We start from the raw sequence: 26,616 nt of genomic DNA, 5'->3' as shown, positions 1-26,616 counted from the left end.
TAGGATGGAATGGTTGGATCTCCTTGCAGTCCAAGGGACTCTCAGGAGTCTTCTCCAGCACCACAGTTCAAAAGCATCAATTCTTCAGCACTCAGCTTTTTTACAGTCCAACTCTCACATCCATACATGACTAGTGGAAAAATCATAGCTTTGACTAGAAGGACCTTTGTTGACAAATTAATGTCTGCTCTTTAATATGCTGTCTAGGTTGGTCATAGCTTTTCTTCCAAGTAGCAAGCATCTTTTAATTTCATGGCTGCAGTCACCACCTGCAGTGATTGTGGAGCTAAAAAAAATAAAGTCTGACACTGCTTCTACTGTTTCCCCATCTATTTCCCATGAAGTGATGTGACCAGATGCCATGATCTTCGTTTTCTGAATGTTGAGCTTTAAGCCAACTTTTTCACTCTCCTCCTTCACTTTCATCAAGAGGCTTTTAGTTCCTCTTCACTTTCTGCCATAAGGGTGGTGTCATCTGCATATCTGAGGTTATTGATATTTCTCCCAGCAATCTTGATTTCAGCTTGTGCTTCTTCCAGCCCAGCGTTTCTCATGATGTACTCTGCATAGAAGTTAAATAAGCAGGGTGACAGTATACAGCCTTGGTGTACTCCTTTTCCTATTTGGAACCAGTCTGTTGTTCCATGTCCAGTTCTAACTGTTGCTTCCTGACCTGCATATAGGTTTCTCAAGAGGCAGGTCAGATGGTCTGGTATTCCCATCTCTTTCAGAATTTTCCACAGTTTATTGTGATCCACATAGTCAAAGGCTTTGGCATAGTCAATAAATTAGAAATAGATGTTTCTCTGGAACTCTCTTGCTTTTCGATGATCCAGCGGATGTTGGCAATTTGATCTCTGGTTCCTCTGTCTTTTCTAAAACCAGCTTGAACATCAGGAAGTTCATGGTTCACTTATTGCTGAAGCCTGGCTTGGAGAATTTTGAGCATTACTTTACTAGCGTGTGAGATGAGTGCAATTGTGTGGTATTTTGAGCATTCCTTGGCATTGCCTTTCTTTGGGATTGGAATGAAAACTGACTTTTTCCAGTCCTGTGGCCACTGCTGAGTTTTCCAAATTTGCTGGCATATTGAGTGCAGCACTTTCACAGCTTCATCTTTTAGGATCTGAAATAGTTCAACTGGAATGCCATCACCTCCACTAGCTTTGTTCGTAGTGATGCTTCCTAAGGCCCACTTAACTTCGCATTACAGGATGTCTGGCTCTAGGTGAGTGATCACACCTTTGTGATTATCTGGGTTATGAAGATGTTTTTTATACATTCTTCCGTGTATTCTTGCCACCTCTTCTTAATATCTTCTGCTTCTGTTAGGTCCCTACCATTCTGTCCTTTATTGAGCCCATCTTTGCATGAAATGTTCCCTTTTAATTTCTAATTTTCTTGAGGAGATCTCTAGTCTTTCCCATTCTGCTGTTTGTCTCTGTTTCTCTGTATTGGTCGCTGAGGAAGGTCTTCTTCTGTCTCCTTGGACTCTGCACTCACATGGGCATGTTTCCCTTTCCCCTTTGCTTCCACGCCTCTCCGTTTCACAGCTGTCTGTAAGGCCTCTCGGCAGCCACTTTGCTTTTTTTGCATTTCATTTGGTGTAGTCAGTAAAGCAGAAGTAGATTTTTTTTCTGGAACTCTCTTGCTTTTTCTATGATCCAATGGATGTCGTCAATTTGATCTCTGGTTCCTCTGCCTTTCTAAATCCAGCTTGAACATCTGGAAGTTTTTGATTCACGTACTGTTGAAGCCTGGCTTGGAGAATTTTGAGCATTATTTTGCTAGCGTGTGAGATGAGTACAGTTGTGTGTTCATCTGAATTTATACATCTTGTCAATTATACATGCTGCACGTATTTTCCCCCCTTTTATGGTGAGATCTATATAATATTGTTTTCCAGTCCAAAACATGGAGGAGCCTCTGCCTTTATTCATGTTTCCATTCATGTTCTTTTATTTTTTATAGTTTTTTATACAAATTTGTTCAAATTAGTTTTTTTGCATTAACCATGTAATTCCGTACTGTTACCTTATGTTTTTGTTTATATTTGGGTAAATAGTACATGTCATTTTAGAAGACACGTGACAGTCTCAGGGATATTGACGCTTCAGACTCTGAATTGCTCTGCAGGTTCGCTGCCTACTTCCTCTGTGCCTTTAGAACATCTGTTCACTGGTTTGGCTGTGCTGGGCCTTGGCTGCACGCGTGGGATCTGGTTCCCTGACCAGGGGTCGCACCCCGGCCGCTGCGCTGGGAGCGCGGGCTCAGCCACTGGAGGCCGGGGAAGCCCTCTACTCTTTCCTTTAAGTTGCTTTTTAAACGTGTGTGTCTGTGTGCGTACGTGTGTACACATCTACATGGGTGTGCAGGGAAAGCTGACATGGAGTTGCTGATGGAAGCAAGCTCAGGAGGGCCGGAAGGCAGCAGAGAGAAACCGGCGGAAGCCGTCTCGGGAGCGGATTCAGCGGCCGCGCGCGCGGAGGAGCGCGGGGCTGCAGAGCGCCTGCAGAGCGCGGGGCTGCAGAGTCGGCCTCTCGGTGGAGGCGGGCGCGCTGCGGCGCTCAGTGCTGGGCAGGTGTCGCTCGTTTCACATCAGTCAGCAAGGTTCCGAGAAGTACCTGTCTCGCCGCTGACAAAACCGGGATCCGGAATAGCGAGAGGACCTCAGAGACCAGGCAGCCAGCAGCAAGCTTGGCCTTGAGTACCGCCCCCGAGCCCTTGCCCCTTCCGCTCCGCGTGTCGACTCTCCGTGGCTGGACATCCAGCCAGCCAGCACCCCTGAAAGAGACCTAGCCACGCATGTTCATGTTCATTGTGACGTTATTACACCGAGCGAAACAGAAATAGCCACTTCCCTCGTTAGAGGTAAGTGGTTAAATAACCTAGGTAGCATCTTTATATTTGATGTGGAATATAACACACGTTAAAAAGAATGGGGCTTCCCTTGTGACTCAGCTGGTGAAAAATTGCATGCAATGCGGGAGACCTGGGTTCAATCCCTGGGTGGGGAAGATCCCCTGGAGAAGGGAAAGGCCACCCACCCCAGTATTCTGGCCTGGAGAATCGCACGGACTGTGTACTCCCGTGGAGGGAATTCCTTGATGGTCCAGTGACTAGGGCTCTGCGCTCTCACTGTTGCTTCCACACACAAACAAACAAAAAAAAGAAATGGGGAAGGTGGACAGGTACTGAGCTAAAACATCATCACTGCCCACTAGTGACAGCGAACATTTTTAGTTTAATACTATGATCATGTTGCAACCTTATGTTTAAAAATATGCAAAGCAAGACCTCATGGAGTCTCCAAGTGTATTCCTATACAATTCAGCAGGCTGTACCTTTAGAATCTCTGCAACTGACTGTATAGAAATTAAACCTAAATTTCAAAATAGATCATGTCTATGTTTTTAGGTATACATATATGAAAATACATAGAACCCAGCCTGGAACAAGTCACACCTAATTTTTGGCAGTAGTAACTTCGGGGAAAGAGAGACCTCTGTTTTTCCTTTACATACTTCTGTATCTTATAAAAAGAAGTACATGGTCTTATTTTTCAATAAAAGAAATAACACAAAATAACCAGTTGATTATTAGAAACAATGGACATGAGTTTGAGCAAACTCCAGGAGACAGTGAAGAACAGGGAGGCCTGGTGTGCTGCAGTTCATGGGGCTGTAAAGAGCTGGACAGGACTTCAGTTCAGTTCAGTCACTCAGTCGTGTCCGACTCTTTGAGACCCCATGAACCACAGCACGCCAGGCCTCCCTGTCCATCCCCAACTCCTGGAGTTTACCCAAACGCATGTCCATCAAGTCAGTGATGCCATCCAACCATCTCATCCTCTGTCGTCCCCTTCAACTCCTGCCCTCAATCTTTCCCAGCATCAGGGGCTTTTCGAATGAGTCAGCTCTTTGCATCAGGTGGCCGAAGTATTGGAGTTTCAGCTTCAACATCAGTCTTTCCAATGAACACCAGGACTGATCTCCTTTAGGATGGACTGGTTGGATCTCCTTGCAGTCCAAGGGACTCTCAAGAGTCTTCTCCAACACCACAGTTCAAAAGCATCAATTCTTCGGTGCTCAGCTTTCTTCAGAGTTCAACTCTCACATCCGTACATGACCACTGGAAAAACCATAGCCTTGACTACATGGACCTTTGTTGGCAAAGTAATGTCTCTGCTTTTGAATATGCTGTCTAGGTTGGTCATAGCTTTCTTTCCAGGGAGTAAGCGTCTTTTAATTTCACGGCTGCATCGCCGTCTGCAGGGATCTTGGACTCAGTGAACAACACAGACAGAACTAACAGACAACAAGCATGCTTCAGAAGAAAAGCGGCTCCGAGTATCCGCGTGGATGCAGACCCGTCTTTCCCTTGCAGAGTGTTTCAGGAATATGTTTCCTCTAGTTTTGCCTCTGGAAATAAGCTGCTCTTGAGTCACTTTTGTAAGGAGGTTTTCCTACAGCCCTAATCACCAGCAGGCTTGAGGGCTGCATGTCGAGATATGGGGAGATACCCGACCCCGCCCAGGGGCTGGAGCCCGGGGGGTCAGGACTTGCTTGAAGGCACCGCCCCAGAAACCTTCCCACCTGGACGTGGCCTGGGGAGATGTGGCTGCTGGGAGTGAGTGTGCAGCACGCCTGCACACGAGGTGCGGATTAAAGAGGAACTGAAGGCCCAGCTGAAAACAAGTTAAAATCCCCCCCTCAAAACAATTGAAGGGACTTCCCTGGCAGTCCAGGGGTTAAGATTTCTCCTTCCAGTGCAGGGGGCACAGTTCTATCCCTGGCTGGGGAGCCAAAGTCCCACGTGCCTTGCAGCCAAAAAACCGAGACAGAAACAGTGTTGGAACAAATGCAATAAAGACTTTAAAAACGTCCACGTCCAAAAAAGGGAAAGCCTAAAGCAACCTGACTGAGCAGCAAGAAATTCAGATTACAATAACCAAATACCATTTCTTACCAAACTGGGAAAGAGTTAAGGAGGGGGTTGAGGGCAGCAGTGATGCCGAGGAAGCTGGACGAGTTACCGGAAGCAAAACCTAGACAGTGTATTAAACAGAAGAGACGCCACTTTGTCAACAAAGGTCCGTCTAGTCAAGGCTATGGTTTTTACTGTGGTCACGTATGGATGTGAGAGTTGGACTGTAAAGAAAGCTAAGCACCGAAGAATTGATGCTTTTGAACTGCAGTGTTGGAGAAGACTCTTGAGAGCCCCTTGGACTGCAAGGAGATCCAACCAGTCCATCCTAAAGGAGATCAATCCTGGATGTTCACTGGAAGGACAGATGCTGAACCTGAAACTCCAGTACTTTGGCCACCTGATGTGAAGAGCTGACTCACTTGAAAAGAGCTTGATGCTGGGGAAGATTGAAGGCGGGAATTGAAGGGGACGACAGAGGATGAGATGGTTGGATGGTATCACTGACTCAATGGACATGAGTTTGAGTGAACTCCAGGAGTTGGTGATGGACAGGGAGGCCTGGCGTGCTACAGTCCATGGGGTTGCAAAGAGTCGGACACGACTGAGCGACTGAACTGAATTGAACAGAGGTGGAGCTTGAAGGATTTTATCCCAAGCACAAGGGCAAATCCGTCACAAGGCTCCGGCAGCAGGGTCAGCTCTGCGTGCTCCGAGGGGGTCGCGCTGAGGGGCACCCAGACTGGAGCGGGGAAGAGCAGTCCCCGCCCGGGGGGCTCCTGCGGGCCGCGTGCCTTGGTGCGAGAGGGGTGATCGTGGCGGGGAGGGGCCACGAGGGGAGTCAGGGGTGTGATCGCGGTCCTGAAGGGGAGGACAGGTGAGATGGTGGCGCCTGTGTCAGCGCGGGCTCAGTCAGTAACGCTGAAGCCCACGAGTGACCGAGTGAAGGTTTTACTGTTGAAATCTGACCTTACACAGTTTGTGGAAGGAGCCGGGCACACGGACCTCCGGGACAGGCAAGGGACAGGGGAGTCCCTGACAAGCCTGAGAAGCCGAGAAGGCCCAGCTGCGGAACGGGACGCCGCAGACGAGTCTGCAGGGAGTGTCTGCCTTCGGGGCTCCAGAGGCAGGAGCTGCTGCGGATTCATCAGTGCTGAGAGAACCGGACGCAGAGGAAGCTGCCAGGCGCCTCTGCACCTGTGGTCACTCGCTGAGCCACGATGGTGCTCAGGGGTGCTGCCCCCAGGCTCCCTTCTCAGCCAGCCCTGATCTGGAACTGCAGGGAAAGGGACCCAGGCCACCATTGTCTCCAGCCTCAGCAAGTTAACGGTGGAAGGCGATTCTGGAGGAAAGCGTGTGAGAGCTCAGTGGCGGCTGTCTCTTTGCGACCCCGTGGCCTGCAGCCCGCCAGGCTCCTCTGTCCATGGGATTCTCCAGGCAAGGATTCTGGAGTGGGTCGCCACACCCTCCTCCAGGCGATATTCCCAACCCAGGGATTGAACACAAGTTTCCTGCATCTCCTGAAATGGCAGGTGGATTCTTTTTTTTTTTTTTTTCCCCTGTTTTATTTTATTTATTTATTTTATTTTACTTTACAATACTGTATTGGTTTTGCCGTATATCACCATGAATCCGCCACAGGTGTACATGTGTTCCCAATCCTGAACCCCCGTCCCATCTCCCTCCCCATACCATCCCTCTGGGTCATCCCAGTGCACCAGCCCCAAGCATCCTGTATCCTGCATCAAACCTAGACTGGTGATTCGTTTCTTATATGATATTACACATGTTTCAACGCCATTCTCCCAAATCATCCGGCCCTCCCCACCACACCACCTGGGAAGCCCAGAGGAAAGGTAGTGAGCTCCATTTGGATGCATAACTTCGGGTTGACTAGGGTATGTGCCCGTAGTGACCTCAAGTATGTAGCCAGGCTTGTCCAATCTTCAGTATGCAAACAAGCTACTCTTGGACTCCAGCTCTAATCCAGCCCAGGGTGAGAAAGTGGAATACAGCTGTGGATTGAGAATCTAGGAACCAGGCTTCCCTGGTGACCCAGTGGCTAAGACTCTGTGCTTCCATTGCAGCGAGGTAGCTTCAAAGATCCCGAAAGCTGCGGGCATTGGCCAGGAAGAGGTCAGCCTCAGGAACCAAGTCCAGGAGAAGGCGGGCGGGTACAACTTTCAAGCGAAGATTTGCAGCAGCAAGAAGGAGCGGACAGGCTCTCCAGGACGGGGAGGAAGGCATGTCCTGGAGAGATGGCCCAAGATACCTTTCCCCTGAGTGGGAACACAACCTGGTTGACAGTCAATTAGCGGACATGAATTGATAGGCACTCCTTTCATTTTTTGGATCTGATCATGCAGGTGTAAGGCGGCATATTCAATGCATGATCCTGCTTTCAGAAATTTCAAAGACAAGTTTGTTACTTAGCACAATCTATGCCTTTATTGCTTCATAGTCCTTCAGAATCAGAGTCAGTTCTGACTGAGGTTCCAGAAGACGCAGCAAACATTCCACACGAGGAGGTCCGTGACCAAGCCAGGGGGCCCTCCCCCTGCCATCAACACCTCCCCATCACCCCGCTCCCACCGCCACCGTTGCCAGGCAGCGGAGGGACAGGGGCCGCGGAGCGCTGCTGAAGAGCGGGCGAAGGAAGGCGGCCATCCCACAGCAGCATGGAGGCGAACAGCGCTTTCAGGTAGTTTTCCTTTCCATTTGTGTCGGGTAACAAGTGTAGTTAGGAAACAGTTGTATCTGCAGTTTCCTTTTCCCTCCAGTTTCTCAGTCGTCAGATGAAAGCGTGACTTCCTGGTAGACTATGTTCATGGAAGAGGGATGTACTGAGAGCGCTTCTGTCTCTCTTGAAGCGAAGTCGCTCAGTCGTGTCCAACTCTTTGCGACCCCGTGGACTGTAGCCTATCAGGCTCCTCCGTCCATGGGATTTTCCAGGCAAGAGTGCTGGAGTGGGGTGCCATTTCTACCGTTTCCTTTTGGGCCATGCCGCACAGCAGGGATAGGATCTCCTCGCAGCGGTGACTGAGCTGGTGCTCCTGCACTGGGAGCTCAGAGTCTGAACCACTGCACCGCCCGGGAGGCCCTCTTTGTTTACTCTTATTCTTTTCCTTGAAAGAGTTTTTATTTATTTTTCTTTTTGGCTGCACTGGGTCTCAATTCTGCCTGTGGGCTTTCCCTGCTGCAGTGAGTGGGAGCTCCTCTCCAGCCGCGAGCAGAGGCTTCTCGCTGAGGCGGCTTCTCTCACCGCGCAGCGCAGGCTCCAGGCGCTCCTAGCTGTGGTTCACGGGCCCCGCTGCCCAGTGGCAGGGGTGTCTTCCCGGCCGGGGATTCTTAGGCCCTGGTCAGGCAGATTCTTAGGCCCTGGGCCTCTGGGGATGGCCTCTGCGCTCTCATTCTGCTCTTTCCTGCCAGCAGTTCTGATGGCACCAGTTTCCACGCTTCCTTCAGTTATTGTCTGTTTCCATATGAGGCTATAAGCTCAATCGCAGACGAGGCCTTTGTTCACCTCTCTGTCCCGAGCAAATAAAGCAGTCCCTGGCAAATGGCAGGCCCCTAGTGCTTGTTGAATGCACGAATGGGCGTGTTGCTTTCCCAGGACGGCTCCGTGTGGGAGGGAGTTGTGTGACGGCTGTCCTCTACGGATGGGAGCATACGTGCTGGCACAGCTTGCTGTTTATTCGGAGACTCTAGGTCTCACTACAGAGTTAGTGTGCCTTATATACGGTCCAAACAGCGCAACAAGCCTCAGAAAAACTGCATTCTTTACATGAAAGTGAAAGTGAAGTCGCTCAGTCGTGCCCGACTCTTAGCGACCCCATGGACTGGAGCCTACCAGGCTCCTCCGTCCATGGGATTTTCCAGGCAAGAGCACTGGAGTGGGGGCCATATTATGCAATAACAGCAGTTAAAAGATATTTGATATACACTTCGGTCAGAAGAGCTGAAAAGTTTTGCCATTCCCGGTACTTCTCTGCTTGCCTGTCCAGCTCCCTGGCTGGGTCCTCTTCCCCCTCCTGCCTGTTAACTTGTCGCCCCGTGGGTTTGCCTTGGAGCCTTTGCTGCTTTTTCTCAACTGTTTCTCGAGTCAGCTCAGCTGTCAGAGTGCCCCTTTCCTGTGCAGATGAAGGGCTGGGCCCTCGGTTGGGCATCGTCACGGGGCTCTGCGCCGGCTCCAGCGGACCTGTCTGGTTCTTCGTATAAGCGTGTGGATGAGGCCAGAGACTCCTCCCCTCATCGCGTCAAGGCCAGGATACCAACTTGATTCCTAAGCTGCACTGTAGCTGGCCTGTAGCTGGCCTGCGGTCGACACTGAAGAAGTGATGTGTGCTAAGTACTGAAGTGATGAGTGAGATTGATGAAATTGGAGGACGTGCTTAAAAATACTCCAGTAAAGAAACGAGTAAAATAAAATAAAATGTGGTTGAGGACACAGAAGCAAGAGTGAAAAAATGTTAATAATGGTTGAAGCTGGCAATGGGGACTCATTTCGTATTTCCATTCTTGTGTGTTGTTTAAATTTTCCATTAAAAAAGAGAAACAAAAATTGGTTGGTGAGGCAAAACCAGGAAAGTTTGCTAATAGGGTAATAGATCAACAAGCATTTATGAAGTAGAAACTGGTGACTGAAATGTTACCTTAGGGATGTGGCTGCGTCGGACAGAGCTGTGCGCAGGGATTTAAATACACATCAGGAGAGGAGCGCATTAGATGCTCCCGCATCAGATACATCTCCCACCCGTTTTCTTGAGAGTGCTTTAATTAGGACAAAAGTGTCTTAAAAAATTATTATATCTCTTTATATTATATATATTATATAATATAATTACTTTATTATTAGGAAAAAATTAAGTACAAAAATAATTATGCTTATACTTGAAATCACATTACTAAGGCTCAAGCATACGCCTTCACTTGCCCGGATAAAGTATTATGCTGATTTCTTTATTTGTTCTTAGAGGTCTATCTGGCGTCCTAGAGATTTTGCGTAATTTCACTCGGGCCTACACAGGCCAGTGACCAATTCCTTGGGTTGATACTCTGTGTTTCGGAGGAGGAATCACAGAAAGAGCAATCAGAATATTTTAGAACAATATTAAATTTCGAGGAGTCAAAGCAAACTGCAAATTGCCTCATTTCAGGCATGTAAATATCTTTCATCCTGTTTGCAGAGTGTTTTGGAAAGCAAGGCAATTGTGCACGAGAAAACCAACAGCTGATTCAGAGTGTGAAGTCCCAGTGACATGGAAAAGAAAGCATTTTAAAAGGAAGAAGAAGAGGCCACCAAAAGAAGTCTCTGAGCAACACTCTCTAGTGCAGGACTACAGCGAGACGCTCACATTGCCCTGCTCCATTTGCAAGCATGAGGTTGACCTGCCTGGAGTTTTCTTCCACAAGAAGGAGCACGTGGCTCTGAGCACACTGGGCTTGCAGTGGACGGGCGGCAAGAAACCAGGGCTCTCAGCAATCATAGGCCTGAGACAGTCTGCCATTACTAAGCTGCTGTCATCTTTTGCATTCAACGAGAAAGCCTTGCAGAGCATTAATAATGCTTTTGAGCTACTGTGGAAGAGACAGATACCAGCATACTACAAGATTATGCAGAACATTTGTGAGAGCTCCATATATCCTCAAAAAATCGATCACCTATTAGTTAAAGGAGCGGCTGTTTGCGAAGACAGGAATTCTACATGGAGAGTTGACATGAATGATAAATTCATTGTCGTGAATAATTTTGGCAGGAAACCCAATGTGTGTTTTTTTGGTTTGTTTGATGGACATCACGGGGCCTCAGCGGCCGACTTGACCTCAATGGAACTCCCGGTTTTACTTCTCCATCAACTTTCCAGACTTGATCCTTCCTACCAAATGACCTCAGAAGAGCAGAAAGTAATCAGCTCTTTCAACACAGTGTTTAGTGACGACTACAGAGCTGTGGAGGACGCCTTCTCCTCCAAAAAGAAAAGGACAAAAGGGATGAAGAGCGCGTTTGAGAACACACACAAAGCCTTTGCCAAGGCGTTCTGGAGAATGGACAGGCTTTTACGTCTCGGAAGGAGGGAAGTGTCCAGGGCCCGATGGAGCGGCTGTTCCGCGGTCACTGGCGTTCTGGAAAGCAGTGTTGAGAGTCCCGAGGCCAGGAGGTCTCGGGGAAGAACCAGCGACGTTGGTGCTTCGGCAGAGGCGCACCTTTTCCCGGGGATGCCCAAAACCTCCACCGGGGCGCTGCACATTGCAAATGCTGGTATGTATATCGAACGGCGGCAGCCTACATCTTAACATGTTTTATTCCTGGCAGCAAAACCTCTCATGCTTCCGGAATTATCGACTGACCTATTACTTAGTGACTTACTCATGCCTAGATATTTCATTGACCAGTTTAAGAAATCAACAACCACAGTTTAGATTCAGATTGCAGGCACAAAATGAATTCTAATTATTTCTCAAAGAGGCACGTATATGAGACAATGTGATCCAAATATGAAGTTTTCTAAATGGGGTAGTCACACAGCAGTTGATAAAGGCAAAGCAAATCTATTACACTTGCTTAGATCTGAATGGAACCAAAACCTTTCCCACACTTCCCTCTTTCGGGAGAGAGGAAAGTTCTCTGAGTGGTGTTAATATAGCTGCTCAAAGTGGTTAGTTACTCCGGTAACTAACATGTTTGCAAAGGTCATTCTTGTGCTCAAGGGCCAAGCCGCCTCAGTTTCGTCTTAGAGGAAACAGTCGTTCACGACTCTGCGTTATAGGTGTGGGTTTTTTCTCTTCTCATCTTTTTTGCTACACCACTTGGCATATGGGGATCTCAGTCGCTCAACCAGGGATAGAACCTGTGTCCCCTGCATTGGAAGGGGGAGGCCTAGCCACTGGGACACTAGGCCAGCCCCTAGGCATATATATGCTTCTCCAAAAACATGGCTGGAGTCTTTCATTTCAAGAAGCAATTCTTTCAAATTTTGTTTTAATTTGTATTTATTCATGCGTTTTTTTGTGGCTGTGCTGGGTCTTCTCGGTGCAGAGAGCAGGGCTGCCAGGCCATCTCACGGCGTTGGTTTCCCTCGTTGCTGAGCTCATGCTCAGCAGTTGTGGCCATTGGCCTAGCTGCCTCACAGCACGTAGAATTCTCCCAGACCAGGGATCGAACCTGTGTCCCCTGCACTGGCAGGCAGATTCCCAACCGCGAGGGACGTCCAAGAAGCAATTCTTTCGACCTGCAGTCTAAAGTTCTAGCTAAGGAGCTTGCCAAAATGGAAAGCCTGGAGTTCAAAAAGTTTCAGCCAAGTTAACCTGAGTTCCACGAGATGCTTAACCAGGGTTCCACCACCCTTTCCTGGGCAGAATTATTATTAACGACAATGTCCACTTATTGACTATTGAATATAGAGTGATTTTTCACGTGGTCTTCCAAGAATTCTCATATCTAAGGATATCTAAGTACCGCTTTTAAAAAATACATATTTGACATGTGACATTCTGTCAGTTTAAGAGGTACATGTAATTTGATGCAGTTTTATATTGTAACATGACTGCCACGGTAGCAGTAATTACCACTTCTATCACATTACACAATTATCATTTCTCTCCAGCGGCTGGAAGTTCTAGTCTCTTCGCAAGTTTGACGATTAAAATATGTATGTTCTCTCTCTTCCCGATACTGCGCATTCCATCTCTAGGACTGATTTACTGATCATTGGAAGTCTGGATCCTTCAACAACATCTGTTCTATCTCTTTCTCAACGCCTGCCACCATTTCTAAGTGGTGTTGACTTGATTTTCCAGATGAGAGAATGGAAACTTGAGAGGTGAAATTATCTGTTTAAGGTGTCAGAGGTAATAGGAGCTGGAGACGGAAATCAAGCTGCCTCTGAAGGGGCCTGTTCTAGAGTCTGAAGAGTCTGGGCCTCAGGGAGGAGGACCTGGACTCCAAAGCAGGGCTAGATAGACCCACCGAGGCCATTACAATGTCAAGGTTCCTGGAAGCTGGCCTGCTTCTGGCCTAGCTCTGGCTGTGAGCCCAAAGTGAAGACTCCAAATTAAGCAAAACCAAGGGGGCAAGCGCAATGCCAGTCTCCTCAGGGTCTTTGCCGTTCCTCAGGTTCTACCCTGAGGTTCCAAAGTGCTTCAGAGCAGGCTTCTTCAAGGGTGGAGGATTTTCAGCTTTCAGACTAACCTGGGAACTGACCCATATCCTTGGACTTGGGACCTCTGTTAGAAGGTATCATTTGACATCAGGGTTCCTGGAAAATGAAAGGAAAGTTTATGAGATATTCAGTAGGAGATGCCATCATTAAATGTTGAGTTTACCCTGATTCATTATTTCCAAGCTCACTGACTGCTGTCTGGCCTGTCCTAGTCTCCAGGTCAAACATTTGTTGGCTCTAACTTACAGGAATTGTGTTAAATAATTGTGTTGAAATGTGTTAATTGTGTTAAAATGGTTTCATTTGAGCATCCTTCATTTTAACAGAAACAAATAAGTAGAGGAAAAAAATTCAACCAGTGAAAGAGAGGTCACGATTTATAATATAAGAGTGCTCCTAAAAGAAAGTAATTTGAGTGAGTTACAAAAACATAAATTTGGACACAAATTTATCAGGAGCATATTTTGTATTTTATAAAATATGACCTATATAGCTAGCAAGGAAATTCATTTTTCTTTGTTTGAAATTTATCAAGTACCAGTATTACCATTAACTCTGAAATTAAAACAAAAAGCAGACAAAAAGACAAACCCACCTCCCTTCATAACGACACGCAAACGCGGTGGTGAAGCATTGAATGAATGTTGGATTTGTGCATGTGGGAAAAGCTGCTTCAGAGCAGACATTCTTGGCTTTTGTTCTTAGCCCTTCTCATTTGCATTGCATTTTATAATTTCTCTTGGAACTCTTTTACTTCAACTAATCCTCACAGGATTAGAACACTAAAAAACGTATTGATATGGAAACATACACTTTTTCATAATAGCAAATAAACCACAAACTTTGTTTTTAATAACCACACTAGTCCTTCTAAACATAAGGGATTTTCATTTGATCTTAGACCCTTTTCCCCAGCACTTTCATTTTTAACAGTTCTGCTGACATAAAACTCACAGAGCACAGAAGTCACCCAGGTGGAGGGCACGTCTCCGTGGCCTTCAGTCCCTTCACTGGTCCGGTCCTTTCTCCCCGGCCTGTACTTTGAGTTTATTTGTCTTCGAATCAAGCGTCTTCTTAGACAGCTATAGCTGGGTATTGCTTCTCTTTGTTCCCTGTGGTTGCTATTACAAATTTATCATAAACTTGGTGGCTTAAACTACAGAAATTTATTCTCTCACGGTTCAGAACCTTCTGCCTCAGCGTAGCTGGCCCAACATCTCCACGGCAGCGCCCGCTCCCGCGGGGGTGGGAGCGATCTGTTTCCGCTTCTAGCTTCTGCTGGCTGCCAGCATTCCCTGGCTCGTGGCCACACGGGTCAAGCGTGCCTCCCCGGGCACACTTCCCTCTTGTGTGTCTACAGCGAAACCCCCCCGCCTGTGATGGCATTTAGGGCCCACCCAGACAATCCCATGTAAGCATCTCAGGGTCAAAGTCATGTCTTCAAAGTCTTTGCCCTTGAAGATAACACTTCCAGGCTCCAGAAGTTAGGTCCCGACACCTCTGGGGACTTTATTCAGCCTGTCAGTGGGCAGGTTAGCTTGTTGTTCCATTTTGCTAATCTTTCCCTTTTGATTCAAGTTAGTAATTCATTTACGTTTAGTGTAATTAATTATAGGGTAGGATACGTGTCAGATACTTTGCTGTTAGCGTTCTCTTTTTTCTACCATTACTGCTTTCTTTTGTATTAGATATTGTCTAGTTTTCTATTTTGATTTTCTATATTAAAAAAATTTAGTGGCAATCCTGAAGATTATAATAAAATCTTAAAAACAATTTGGCTTGGATTCATGCCAATTTAGTTTTAAAAAGATGCACCCAACATCTTTGCTCCAGTATAGCTCTGTTTCCTCCACCCTTCTTTGTACTTTATAGAATTGCATCTTTACACAGTACAAGCCTAAAAACGCTTTATAATTTTTGTCTCATGAGGGCAGGAGACGAAGAGTGCTAAAAAGTAGTTTTACTGTCTTACGTTTGCCTGTATACAGTTATGCCTTCAACAACATTACTTGAACTGTGTGGGTTTATTTCTATGCAGAACTTTTTCAACAGTAAATACCTGTTACACAATCCACGGTTGGCTGGATCTGGGAATGTGCAGATGTGGGGGCGGGGCTGGCCGTTGGACTTGAATAGCCGCAGATTTTGGTGGGTCTTGGATTCCCACAGATGCATCTTCAGGGAGTCCTGGAACCTAGCGCTCCCTGGTACTGAAAGACGGCATCAGTAGCCTTTCTCCTCTGTGGGTGGGTCCAACTTACAGCCTAGTGCTTCCATGTTAATCTGGAAGACTCCGCTCTTATGTCTTGTCCGGCAGATCTGCTGGTGATGGGTTCTCTTAGTCTTTGTTTACTTGGGAACATGTTAATTTCTTCGCTGTTAAAAGGATAGTTCGCCGTTTGACTCTGTCATGCCGCTGCCGTCTAGCCTCCGTAGTTTCTGATAAGACTGTTGATCTTCCTGAGCGTCCCTTGGCTGTAGGTGATGAGTCACTTTTCTCATGCCGTTTCCAGTATTCTTTTTTCCTTTGTTTCTGGGCAGTTTGATAAGGACTGGCCTCTAACTTATGCTGTTGCGAGGCTTTTGAGCTCCTTGGACCTTTCTACTCGGGTTCGGGACATTTCCGGCCGTCACGCCTCCCGCCCGCGCCCCGCTCTCTCCTCTCACTGTGTGTCTGTCGGTGTCCTTGGTGGTGACTCACGAGCCTCTGAGACTCTGTTCCCGTTACGTCAGTCTTTCTTTCTTCTCTTCTTCAGACTGGATAGCCTCAATGTATCGATCAAATTTGCTGATTCTTCTGCCAGTTCAAATCTGATTCTGAGTTCATTTTATTGAGTTTTTCATTTAAGAAACTGCTTTTCAAGTCCAGAGTTTTGGTTTGCTTGCTACAGTTGCCACCTCTTTATCGGCAGTTTCTAATCTGGGGGAATCGGCGTTCCCGCGCTTTCCCTTTGAGCCATACTTCCCTGTGAACGTGTTTATGACTTCTGAGACATTTGTTTTCCGGGGACTGTAATTCTAGTGCCCAGAATTCCTCAGGGACAGTTTCTGCTGATTCCCCTCCTGCGCATGCCCTGTGCTTTGATGTTTCGTTGCCTGTCTCACTATTCTTTTTTGTTGTTGTTGAAAAGTGGACATTTAAAACAGTACAGACGCCCTTCCTCTCCAGGGTTTGTTGTTGCTGCTGTTTTGTGACTTTTAAGAACTAATTTTCTAGAGTCTGTATGCTGTGTCATGAGTAGACACAGAGTCTCTGCTTGGTTGGTTATGTAGCGTTCAGCTAGGAACTAGACGGTTTCCTTAAACACCGAGTACTAATGCATATGCTCCCAGGCTTTCTGAGGGGTACCCTTGTCTTGTAAACAATAACGGGGGTTTACAAGGCTGCCTAAGCTTTTACTTCCTATTTAGGTCCATCCTGAAGACCATCCACAGGTGAGGCATCAGGGGCTGCTCGCGTGCCGGGCCGGCCCACAGCCTGCTGCGTGTGCGCCCTTCTCTATTTTCCCGGGAATATATTCGAGCTTTTCAAAACCTTCTGCAGAGTCTCACCATTCAGCTGTTGCTTACACAGTTTACTGGGTGCTGGGATCTCGCCATTGCTGCTTCAGGCAGCTGGGCTCTGAAACCATTGCTGCTGATTCTTCTCAGCATACTCACTGCTAAGTCGCTCAGTTGTGTCTGACTCTTTGACTGTAAGCCACCAGCCTCCTCTGTCCGTGGGATTCTCCAGGCAAGAATACTGGAGTGGGTTGCCAGGCCCTCCTCCAGGGGATCTTCCCGACCCGGGGATCGGACTTGCATCTCATATCTCCTGCATCGGCAGACAGATTTTTTACCACTAACGTCATTTGGGAAGCCTGGCAAACACACCGAGGGTCAGTTATTTGCACAGAGTAAGCTCTGAGTCGGATCAAATGACGACAATATTGAGAATGGAGCTTTCTTCAGGTAACTGCAATATAGTCCAAATAGTGACGTTTCTCTGAGGGTAGATTTTTAGGGAGGTCCAAAGCCGTTCTTTCCCCTGCAGAGGCTTCTAGACTGGACTGTTGATTTTCATGATAAAACTTTTGGTTTTCAAGGCTACTGCAGAGCTGAAGAGAAAAGGTTTGGAGTAGGTCAAGTTACAAGGCCATAAACACTTCTACTTTTACTAATACCTACTTTAAGCTATCTCTTTTCAATAATGCTCAGCTTTTTGCAAGCCTTTCGTCAACTTCCAGCATTCTAGAAAAGCTGACTTTAACAGCTTTTCAAAGCGCTCTCCGTCCTTTTACTGAGGAGCAGATTTTCGGAGATCCTTGCTCTGCGATGGGCTTCCCTGGGGGCAGAGTGGGAAAGAATCCACGCGCCGCTGCAGGCGACGCAGGAGACTCAGGTTTGGTCCCTGGGTTGGGAGGATCCCCTGGACCAGGAAATGACAACCTGCTCGAGTACTCTTGCCTGGAAAACCTCATGCACAGAGGGGCCTGGTGGGTTATCGGCCTCGGGTTTGCAGAGAGTTGGACGTGACGAGCGCACAGTCGCTCACGTTGCTCTGCACCAATCTAACCTTTTCCTCCGGGATGCCGAGTCTGCGCTAACCGCATCGGCGCGTCTTCCTCGCGGTCTCTGTTTCCGGCTGCGCTGGGTCTTCGGCGCCGCACAGGCGCTGCTCGGCGGGGCTGCCTGGCTCCTCACGCGCTGGCGTCGCTGGTGGAGCCTGGGCTCTAGGCACGCAGGTGTCAGCAGCTGCGCTCGGCTCTAGCTCGGGAGTTGTGGCGCGCGGGCTTAGTTGCTCCACGGCCTGTGGGATCTTCTGGGACCAGGGGTTAAACTCATGTCTCCTGCCTTGACAGGCAGATTCTTTACCACTGAGGCACCAGGGAAACCCACATTTCATTTTATATTTTGTATTTTTTATCTTCAGAAGTTTGATTTTTAAAGTTGTCTTCCATGCCTATGGGCGTCCCTGGTGGCTCAGACAGTAGAGCTTGCCTGCAAAGCTGGAGGCCTGGGTTCGAGGTCGGGAGGATCCCGGCGAGAAGGGAATGGCAAGCCGCTCCAGTATTCTCGCCTGGAAATTCCCATGGACAGAGGAGCCTGGCGAAGGACAGCTCACGGGGTCACAAAGAGCCGGACATGACCGCGCGCCTTCCCTTTCGCTTTCTCCCACTTCCCACGCTGTTTAGCTTCCTGAACACTTAGAGGGAGTCAAATGCACTCCACTCACAACTTTGAGAGTTCTCTACTGGTTCCAGTGTCCGTGTCAGCTCTGCGCTGGTTTCAGTGGATTTCCCCTTTGTTATGGGTAGTATTTCCCGACCTGTTTGCTCGCTTTGTGTTCTAGTTCTCAGGGCTGCCATAACAAGTTGTTTTGAACTTGGCAGCTTAACACAACAAAAATCCCTTCTCTTACGGTTCTGGAGCCTAGATGCTCCCGATCTAAGTGTTTCCAGGGCCAGGCTCCCCTGAATTCTCCAGGGAAGAATCCTTCCTTGCCTCTTTCAGCTTCCAGTGGATCCAGGCACTTCTTGGCCTGTAGTTGCAAAAGTGAAAGTTAGTCACAGTCGTGTCCTACTCTGGGACCCCATGGACTGTAGCCTGCCCGGCTCCTCATCCATGGGATTCTCCAGGCAAGAATACTAGAGTGGGTTGCCATTCCCTTCTCCAGGATCTTCCTGACCCAGGGATCGAACCTGGGTCTCCTGCATTGTAGGCAGATTCCTTACTAACAGCCAGTAGGGAAGTCCCATACTCCCAGTATCTGGGCCAAAAACCACTATCCCAGCCAAAACCTCTCCCAATATCTTCCCTTTTTTGCGGGGGTGGGGGGGGGCAGGCACTTGGCATGTGGGATGGGATCTTCGCTCCCCACCCAGGGAACGAGCCTGCATCCCCCCCATTTGGAAGCACAGTCTTAACCATTGGGCTCCCGGGGAGATCCTTCTGTCTTCACTGACTTTCTGCTCTTCTCTCCGTGTATCTCCTCTATGATGATACTTTTTGGGTTTAGGATCAACTTGGATAATCCATCTCAAAACCCTAAATTACACTTGTAAAGATTTGTTTCCAAATAAGATCACATTCACAGGTCTTATAAGGGGGGGTAGTATGTGGATGTTTTTTTAACTTCCTGAGCTTTGTTCTAAGGTGGAGTTACTTGGAAACATTTGACCCCTTCAGACTCTACTTCTACAATCTGTCAGATAAATTCAGAGCAGTGTCTAATTCAGGCTGAGGCAAGCCCTTCCTCAGTACCCTACTCAGTGACCCACGGGAGTGTTGTTCTAGCCTGACTGCTGTGTCCTCAGCCACGTTCTGCTGAAGGGTCCGATCGCTCTTTGCCAGTGGTGAGGCCGGGGCTTCCTCATACACATGGATCAGGACCTTGCTGACACCCGGGGAGGCATCTCTGCAGACCTCTGGGGCCGGGGCTTCCTAACACACCATGGGTCAGGACCTCACCGACACCCCGGGACGCTCTCTGCAGACCCCTGGCAGTCCCCGAGCACCCTTCCCCCTGGTTCTTTCCCCGGTGAAGTCTGACTGCCCTGGTCTCCCTGAACTCTCAGTTCTGTCTCAACACAGATCAGAGGCTGAGTCCAGTCACTGTTACCGTATTCTGGCCAGAAGCAGGGAAATTCCCTGTATTAATACTTGGGAGGATTTAACTGAGGCCTCTGTCATCTCAGCTACAGTGGCCACCGCCTGATCCCTGCCTGTTAACACTATCAATCTGACTCAAAATGATCAATTTGCGCTTTTCCAGACTACAAGTGCACAGAGGCTGTGCCTCCCAGTGCTTTGCGGTTCCCTTTCTTGCCTCCACGGTTCAGCATCGATTTTGAACTAGTTCATTTTGCTGGCACTCTGGGAGGGCGGATGAGGGGCACGTATTTTTGCTCGGTGTTTCAGTGAGGGCACGGCCGTCTGTGGCCCTAGCTTTGCTGGGGAGAACCACTAGTCTCCCCAAGCCAGCCAAGTCCTAGGCTTCGCTTCCTGTCCCATAATCCTGTGAACAGCCAAGGTCCCTCATTTAGCTCAAGCGCTCTCAGCTCAAGGCTGAGTTGTGCTCTGGGCATGCTCTGGGGCTCAGCAGTTACAGCTTCTGCTCCCCGGTGAGAGCGAAGCGTTTCAGTGTATCTGCGATGCCAGTTTCTTTACGTCTGGGTGACACGTTCCTGCTCGTCGCTCCCTTTAACAAGGCCTCAGAAAGGGCTCCTCTCCTCCGGGTGCCCTCGCCCGACACTCCCCCTTTGCTCGGCTCCTTTGCCTGCAGCGTCCTGCGTCCGGGGTGCCCCTTCACTCCCAGGTCCTCTCCTTTCTCACTTCATGACTGACACTGTGTGTGCAGATCTTTTCATGTGTTGCGATTCTATCTAGAAATGATTGTTCTTAAAGATGGCTTAGTCAGTTTCTTTTAAAATTATTTCCAGCTCCATCTTTTCCCCTAAAACACAATTCAACTCCAGAGTCAACTTAAGCAGGAAAAAAAAGAAACAACCAACCTGCATTCTTAAAAACATTCACCTTTTGTGGACATTGTCTTCCCCACCTTCCTTATAAGGGGTGGGCTGGTGGTGGACTCATATACACAACAAATAGCTGACAGTCGAGGATGAAGGGGTAAGCACTCTCTAGATGCCAGACGGAAAATGGTGAAGATGTTTCGTGCTTACACATCTTTCAAAAGCCAAGGAGTCTTTCTGGATGTGCAGTGAAGACTGTCTACTTAATTGTCCCTCAGAGAAATAAAGACTTAATGAAAGACACACGGACAAAACTGGGACTGATGTCCCACACGTCAGGTTCTGGTCCCACGCCCTGCTTCTGAGCCAAGCCGTCCTTTTATCCGGGGGCCCTCAGGCTAGCAGGGGCGCTTCCTTCTCATAAACTGGAGACACCCCAGCAGCTGCAGCAGGCAGCTACCTCACGGCCTTTTGTGTAACAAACACGCACACTGTCTTTAAACGGCTCCCATGTCCTCTCAAAGCGGCGAGTTCCCACTAGACCAATGTCCCTGCACACGTGGCCTTCTCATCCCCCTGCTCCATCTTGCTCTGAAGAGCGCTGGCTCTCCAGCTATTGAAAGCTGGTAGGTTCATCTCTAGGGATTTGAACTCTCTGTGTTGCTGGTTCACCAATCGTTGGGTGAGGGTCATCACAGTTCACCGTGTTAACCATTGGACTCCCGGGGTGTCCATTTCCTCCAGGCTTCACAGGGGCCCTTTCTGAAAGGCAATCATGTGCTCAAACTGCCAAATCTCGCTCTTCTCTTTTGCCTCAATTCTCCAAGAAACATGGACATTGAGGGTTATTTTTAAATCTCCCTCCAATCTCCTATTTTCCTTGAAGCTCTTTGTTCATTGTTCCACTCTAGGTCTCAGCAATGTAGTCGATGGCTTTCAGCAACTCCGTTTGCAGCTGACAGCTTAGCAGCCCAACGTTCAGGAGATGCAAGTACCAGCTGTCCATCCACTTCCCATTCTGCATGCCAGGAATACTCTCCCAGGGCCTGAGTAATCTTTATCATCCCGTATTTCCTGAGTTACACATAACAGTTGAGAAACAGTGGGTACCCCTCCCTCCTTCAAGCAAAGTCACACAGGTGAGGCTGTGAGGTCTTCAGAAGGCAGCGCTGAATTAAAGGAGTAACTGTCGAGGGACTAATAACTCACTCATGCAAGTCAGTGGCGGGACACAGCCTGAAGCTATCACTTAGCTAGCGTCCTCAGCTTCTGAAAGTTCACTTGTGCTGAGCTCAGGGATGTTCACAAAAACAAAATCAACCAAAACGGCACTTCCCTCTCTGCAGCACAACAATAGGTAGGAGAGACCCTTCCCAAGCCCTCTGCACAGGCAACTAAAGTCAAAACACCAGTTTAGTCCCTTCCGCTGTAACCAGATAATTGTATTAAGATCTTTTCAAACCACACAGAGGAGACAGTGCTTTTTGCTGAGTGAGCTCTGGCGTGCCACACGCAAATAAAACACTCGGGAAGTCGGTGGATTTCACTGTTGTGAGCCCCGGTTTTCAGAGCTCCGGTCGCACTATCTACACGTGCAGGTACGCACAAAGAAATTCCCTGACTTAAGAGGAACTGAGCCACGTGCCCCGCTAACAGCAGTTCAGCTTACGCTGTCGGCACAATAACAACTTATAAAGCCAAGAATCATTTCACTGACTTATCTTCTGCAGAGTGTGAACAGAATGACCAGCAGAAAAGTTAATAGAAACCGTTAATAACTAAACCACAATTAAATAAAAGAGGTCATGCAGTTTTGAAGATTATCATTTACACAGTTATCAAGTTTCCAAAATTGTCCACGTAATCACCTTCTGGTCCCATTCAGTAGCTATTATTACTTAGATACTATTATCTAATGCCTAGTAGATATTAGCAGTTTCCATTATGCAAATAAGCCAACAGGCTCCCTCTATGCCAGAGCTAATGCTCTGTCCAGATTAGGGGTGTGAAACTTACCCTCTGACACCTAAGTCCCTTTACCTAAAGTATGAGGGGATTCGAAACTAGGGGCTGCAACAACAAAATTCTGACTCCAGGTACAGTACCATGCTTGAAATCAGAATATTGTAATGCAAATTTTGCCTATGATTCCAGGAATATTAATTCTCATAGGTATTATAAACATATAATTATGTTCCTAAAAACTTTGGGAAGATCAGTTTTTCCTAACAAATGAAAAAAAAAAAATGTTCTTTTTTTTGTATACCAAAGAAAAGTTTGGTAATAAAACCATCCTCCAAACTGTCTCAAAGGATGACATTTAAATTTTCTTGGGATTTCAATAAAACACACATCACAGGTTTGTCTGAACCATGAGCAAACTCTTAACACCTCAGTTTTCAATCAAAGGGTTTAATGTTGGCTAAATATTATCCACTTCACACACTAACACCACGTTATTTTCTCTTCCCAGGGCTGGCTGAGTGAATTGTAACACACATAACAAACCCAGTAAGATGGATACTAACAGTGGCATTATAATTTTTAATAATTATCCATACCTATAATATATTCAGGTTTTAACTGTAACCAGTTAAAAAACTATCAAACTCCACTCTTAGAAAAAAATCAGCCTTTTAGTTGAAAAGGCATTTATCAAAACATTAAAAACAGTCTGTTCTATGGAATATAGATTAGGAAAAAGTTTAATTCTTGGTCCTACACATAATACTCAGAAGCTGCTGCATAAAAGGTCATCTTTCATCATCTGTAGCTTGTTGTTTCAATACTGAATATATTTCAAACACTAAGTTTGCTAAGAGGAATAAACGAGCCTTCCAGTTTGAAATCTGAATTACTATAAATCTAATAATGATGTGAATATTACATATATTAAATTTTTTTAATGGTCTGCTTTCTGTGCTCTGAACCAAATTAGTGAAGTTAACAGCACGTTTGATACAACTGGTTATAAATCTCCAGGACCGACTTTTAAAAATCTTTTAGGTAACGTGCAAGCGGTGTTATGCAGAAACGGGAAAGGCTTCTGCTTGACCAAAGAGCACACCACCCGGAACGTGGAGGAGAGAAGGCGGGTGCTCCGGCAGGGAGCGGTCATCAGCGCCAACGTGCCGCACGGCCTCCTCCAGGGGCAGACGGCCACCACACGAGGACTCGGCTTCCATGGGAATCTCAAGCTGAAAAGATTCGTCATCCCAGCGCCTCAGACGATTTCTGTGCCCATAGATGACTTGTGCCAGTTCCTTATCCTGGGCACCAATGGGCTCTGGGGAGTTCTGGACACGAAGGAGGTCACCGCGCTCGCCATGTCGGCTTTCCAAGCACACAGAGAAACATGGGGTCCCGCCGCGGGGAACCAACCGTCACCACCCAGAGGGCCTCTGCGTTGCCCCATCAGTGAACAAACCACAGCGAGATCCGGTAACATCCACACAGCGTTCCAGCGCAGATCTGGAGAACGGGCGCCAACTGGGGGTTCAAAAGAAAACCTGCCAGTTTCAGAACATTCTATCTGTGACCCCGAAAGTTCAGGACCATCTCCACCAAAAAAGACCACTCGTGATCCCTGCAGCGAGGAAGGGCCTGGCGGACTGACCAGCGTGGACAGACAGCCGAAAGCCTCGAGAGAGACACAGGGAGGACCCGGTAGTCAGAGCTTCTACGACGGCGCTGCCGCATACGTCAGCCACGAGCTCGTCAACGCTGCTCTAGAGGCTGGCTCCAGGGACAACATCACGGTCATGGTGATACTTCTCAACGGAACCGAGCGTCAGCTGCTGACATAAAAGCGCTGGCTATCCAGAGGAGAGAAACATGGAAACAGCTCTTCAATGAGCCAGGTACCAGAACAAGCATCCATTTTTAAGAATGCAGTGAAGAGAATATAGCAGCAGATTTCAGGTAACACAATGCCATTTATATATGTTCATGTGAAAAAAGAGGGGAACCAGTACTTGCTTTTTAATACCACTTTATTCCAACCTGAGCACCTCAATATGAAACTAAGCACTGGTGAACTGTTCTCCTTACTAATTCGGAATCACTGTAGATGTACATGTCTGCTAGCAGTTCAACACTTAAATAGATTAAATCATCTCTGACACATGGTAGATTTCATATAATGAAAATGCCTAAAACAGTTAGTGCAATATACTGATCAAAATAAAATGAACTTTGGAAAACAAGGCTGCAAAGTTGTTACTAACATATCCAATACTTGTGTTACAAATTACTGGTACATTTTTTATCATGGTTCTAGCCAGGTAGGAACAACTGAAGCCCCTTCCTTTCAAAGGGGGAGAAAAGGAAAAAATTAGCTGTTTTAGTAACTGTACATTTTGTATACTTTTAAGCAACTCTTAAATATTACCGAAAAGTAATAAACATACTTGGAGACGACAAAGCAGGCCCCTATTTACAGTGCAGCTGAAGAGCGGATTTAAAATGATCAAGCTTGACTGTCCATAATTGTTAGTGCACTGACTATACTTATGTCCAAAGGGCACAAAGGCCCCCTCCCTACACCCAAACAAAACCTATGCAATGGCCAGCAGTGATTACACAGAAATCACAGACACCTGGTTTGTTTCATTTTGTTGAAGAACTCACATGTTTGAAGGGAACACTATCCTTTAAGATGCATTTTACCCCATTTTAAAAAGCAACAGGATTAGCTGTAATTTAGATGCCACTAATGTTCATCTCTTCCCACTGAAGATGTGGGACTGTTTCCTTGTGGCAAATTTGTTAAAATGTGGAATGTATACTTTAAATAAGGACACTAAGAGAAATTACAGGTTGCCTGGATATGGCAGCTAAGCATAAATATCTTTAGAACCTCCTTCCAAAGCAAGAAGTTTTTTCTGAAAAGCCCAAATGAGTAAGTTCCAAATTTTTTTCACAGAACTGGCTGGTTCACTGTGGCTTCAGAGTCATTTGTCTACATCCCTGGAGAAGAGCAGTGAACCCCGCTAACCTTCCAAGGAGACAGCCGTGCACACGGCTCCCCGCCCCTCACTGCCGAGACACGGTCAGAGGGCCGCACGCATGCCACTAACGATTAGGGTCGAAACACTGAAAATAATTCTGTATTAGAAACTTGACTATTGGTAAGCCTCTTCTTTTTGGAAGTCACACTGGGCTGGTTAGATGCTCCAATTCCACTGTTATTAACAATTAGGAAGCAGAAGAACATTCCGGGAGTTTACACTGGAGGGTCAGTTGCTGCAGCACTGACTCCTGGTGGGCTGTGTGGGCTCAGTGAGGTCGACTCCTCTTCCTCGGGGGGAATTTGCTCCTGGATTCTGTGGTTCGTTCTTCGGCAACTTCTTAGCTGAGGGATAAATTATCAAAACAAACACAATCAGAACAGCTGTATTTAACTGTTTCTAAAGATTCAGTTCACAATACCAGAAAAGGTTATGCTTTATTTCGTAATTGCTGCTGCTGCTAAGTCGCTTCACTTGTGTCTGACTCTGTGCGACCCCATGGAGGGCAGTCCACCAGGCTTCCCCTTCTCCAGGCAAGAACACTGGAGTGGGTTGCCATTCCCTTCTCCTCGCAGTCACCAGTACTCCTGTTAGTTAAAGGAAATGGGAAGTTATAAAGGTAACAGCAGCCATGTTTATATCCAAGAAGCTCGGCTCCAGGGCTTTTTTGGGGTCCAGTGGTTAAGGCTGTGAGCTCCCAGAGCAGGGGCACGGATTCGATTCCTGGCTGCAGAACCAAGAGCCCACAAGCCGCCTGACGCAGCCAAAAACCAAAACAGACAAGCTCAGCTCTGCCCGCCGGCACTCTCCGGACGGCCGCACGCTTTCCAGAGCAAGTCAGGACAGAGAGCACTATCCCCTCAGGAGAATGTGTCCTCTACTGAGCAGCTTATTACCCTGCATCGTAACAGACTGAATCTCCTATTTCCTTCCTCGATTATACACCTCTACCGTCTGTATCCTCTCTTGTGGCTGATAAAGAATCCTAATCTGATTCAACAGCACTGCCTGATATAAATGGACTTGATCCTGAAGGCGCTATCTCAAAAAACCGGTTTCCAATGTTGA

General features: G+C 47.4%; 3 protein-coding genes across 6 annotated transcripts in view; 2 read left to right on the top strand and 1 right to left on the bottom strand.

The window, feature by feature from the left end:
* The first annotated feature begins 5,808 nt into the window (after positions 1-5,808).
* Positions 5,809-24,744, top strand: LOC101115506 (protein phosphatase 2C-like domain-containing protein 1). The gene is made up of 4 exons (XM_060397531.1): positions 5,809-5,942; positions 7,014-7,169; positions 7,534-7,627; positions 10,030-24,744. The coding sequence occupies exons 1-4, from the start codon at positions 5,809-5,811 to the stop codon at positions 11,218-11,220; spliced, it is 1,575 nt and encodes a 524-aa protein (XP_060253514.1). The 3' UTR covers positions 11,221-24,744.
* Positions 20,689-24,744, top strand: LOC132657633 (protein phosphatase 2C-like domain-containing protein 1). Its single transcript, XM_060397526.1, has 2 exons — positions 20,689-20,696; positions 23,571-24,744. The coding sequence occupies exons 1-2, from the start codon at positions 20,689-20,691 to the stop codon at positions 24,343-24,345; spliced, it is 783 nt and encodes a 260-aa protein (XP_060253509.1). The 3' UTR covers positions 24,346-24,744.
* The window catches only part of RAB5A (RAB5A, member RAS oncogene family), a 33,300-nt gene continuing 31,197 nt past the window's right edge, over positions 24,514-26,616 (bottom strand). For 3 of the 4 annotated variants that reach the window (XM_042238096.1, XM_015091600.4, XM_015091601.4), the window contains one exon: positions 24,514-25,892. In XM_042238096.1, the coding sequence (XP_042094030.1) occupies positions 25,777-25,892 (116 nt within the window). In that variant the 3' untranslated portion in view covers positions 24,514-25,776. 4 annotated transcript variants of the gene reach the window in all.

The sequence above is a fragment of the Ovis aries genome, chromosome 1 (assembly GCF_016772045.2).
Source record: "Ovis aries strain OAR_USU_Benz2616 breed Rambouillet chromosome 1, ARS-UI_Ramb_v3.0, whole genome shotgun sequence".
Classification (NCBI taxonomy): domain Eukaryota; kingdom Metazoa; phylum Chordata; class Mammalia; order Artiodactyla; family Bovidae; genus Ovis; species Ovis aries.
Note: the sequence above shows the minus strand (reverse complement) of the source record. Positions and strands in the feature narration are given on the sequence as shown.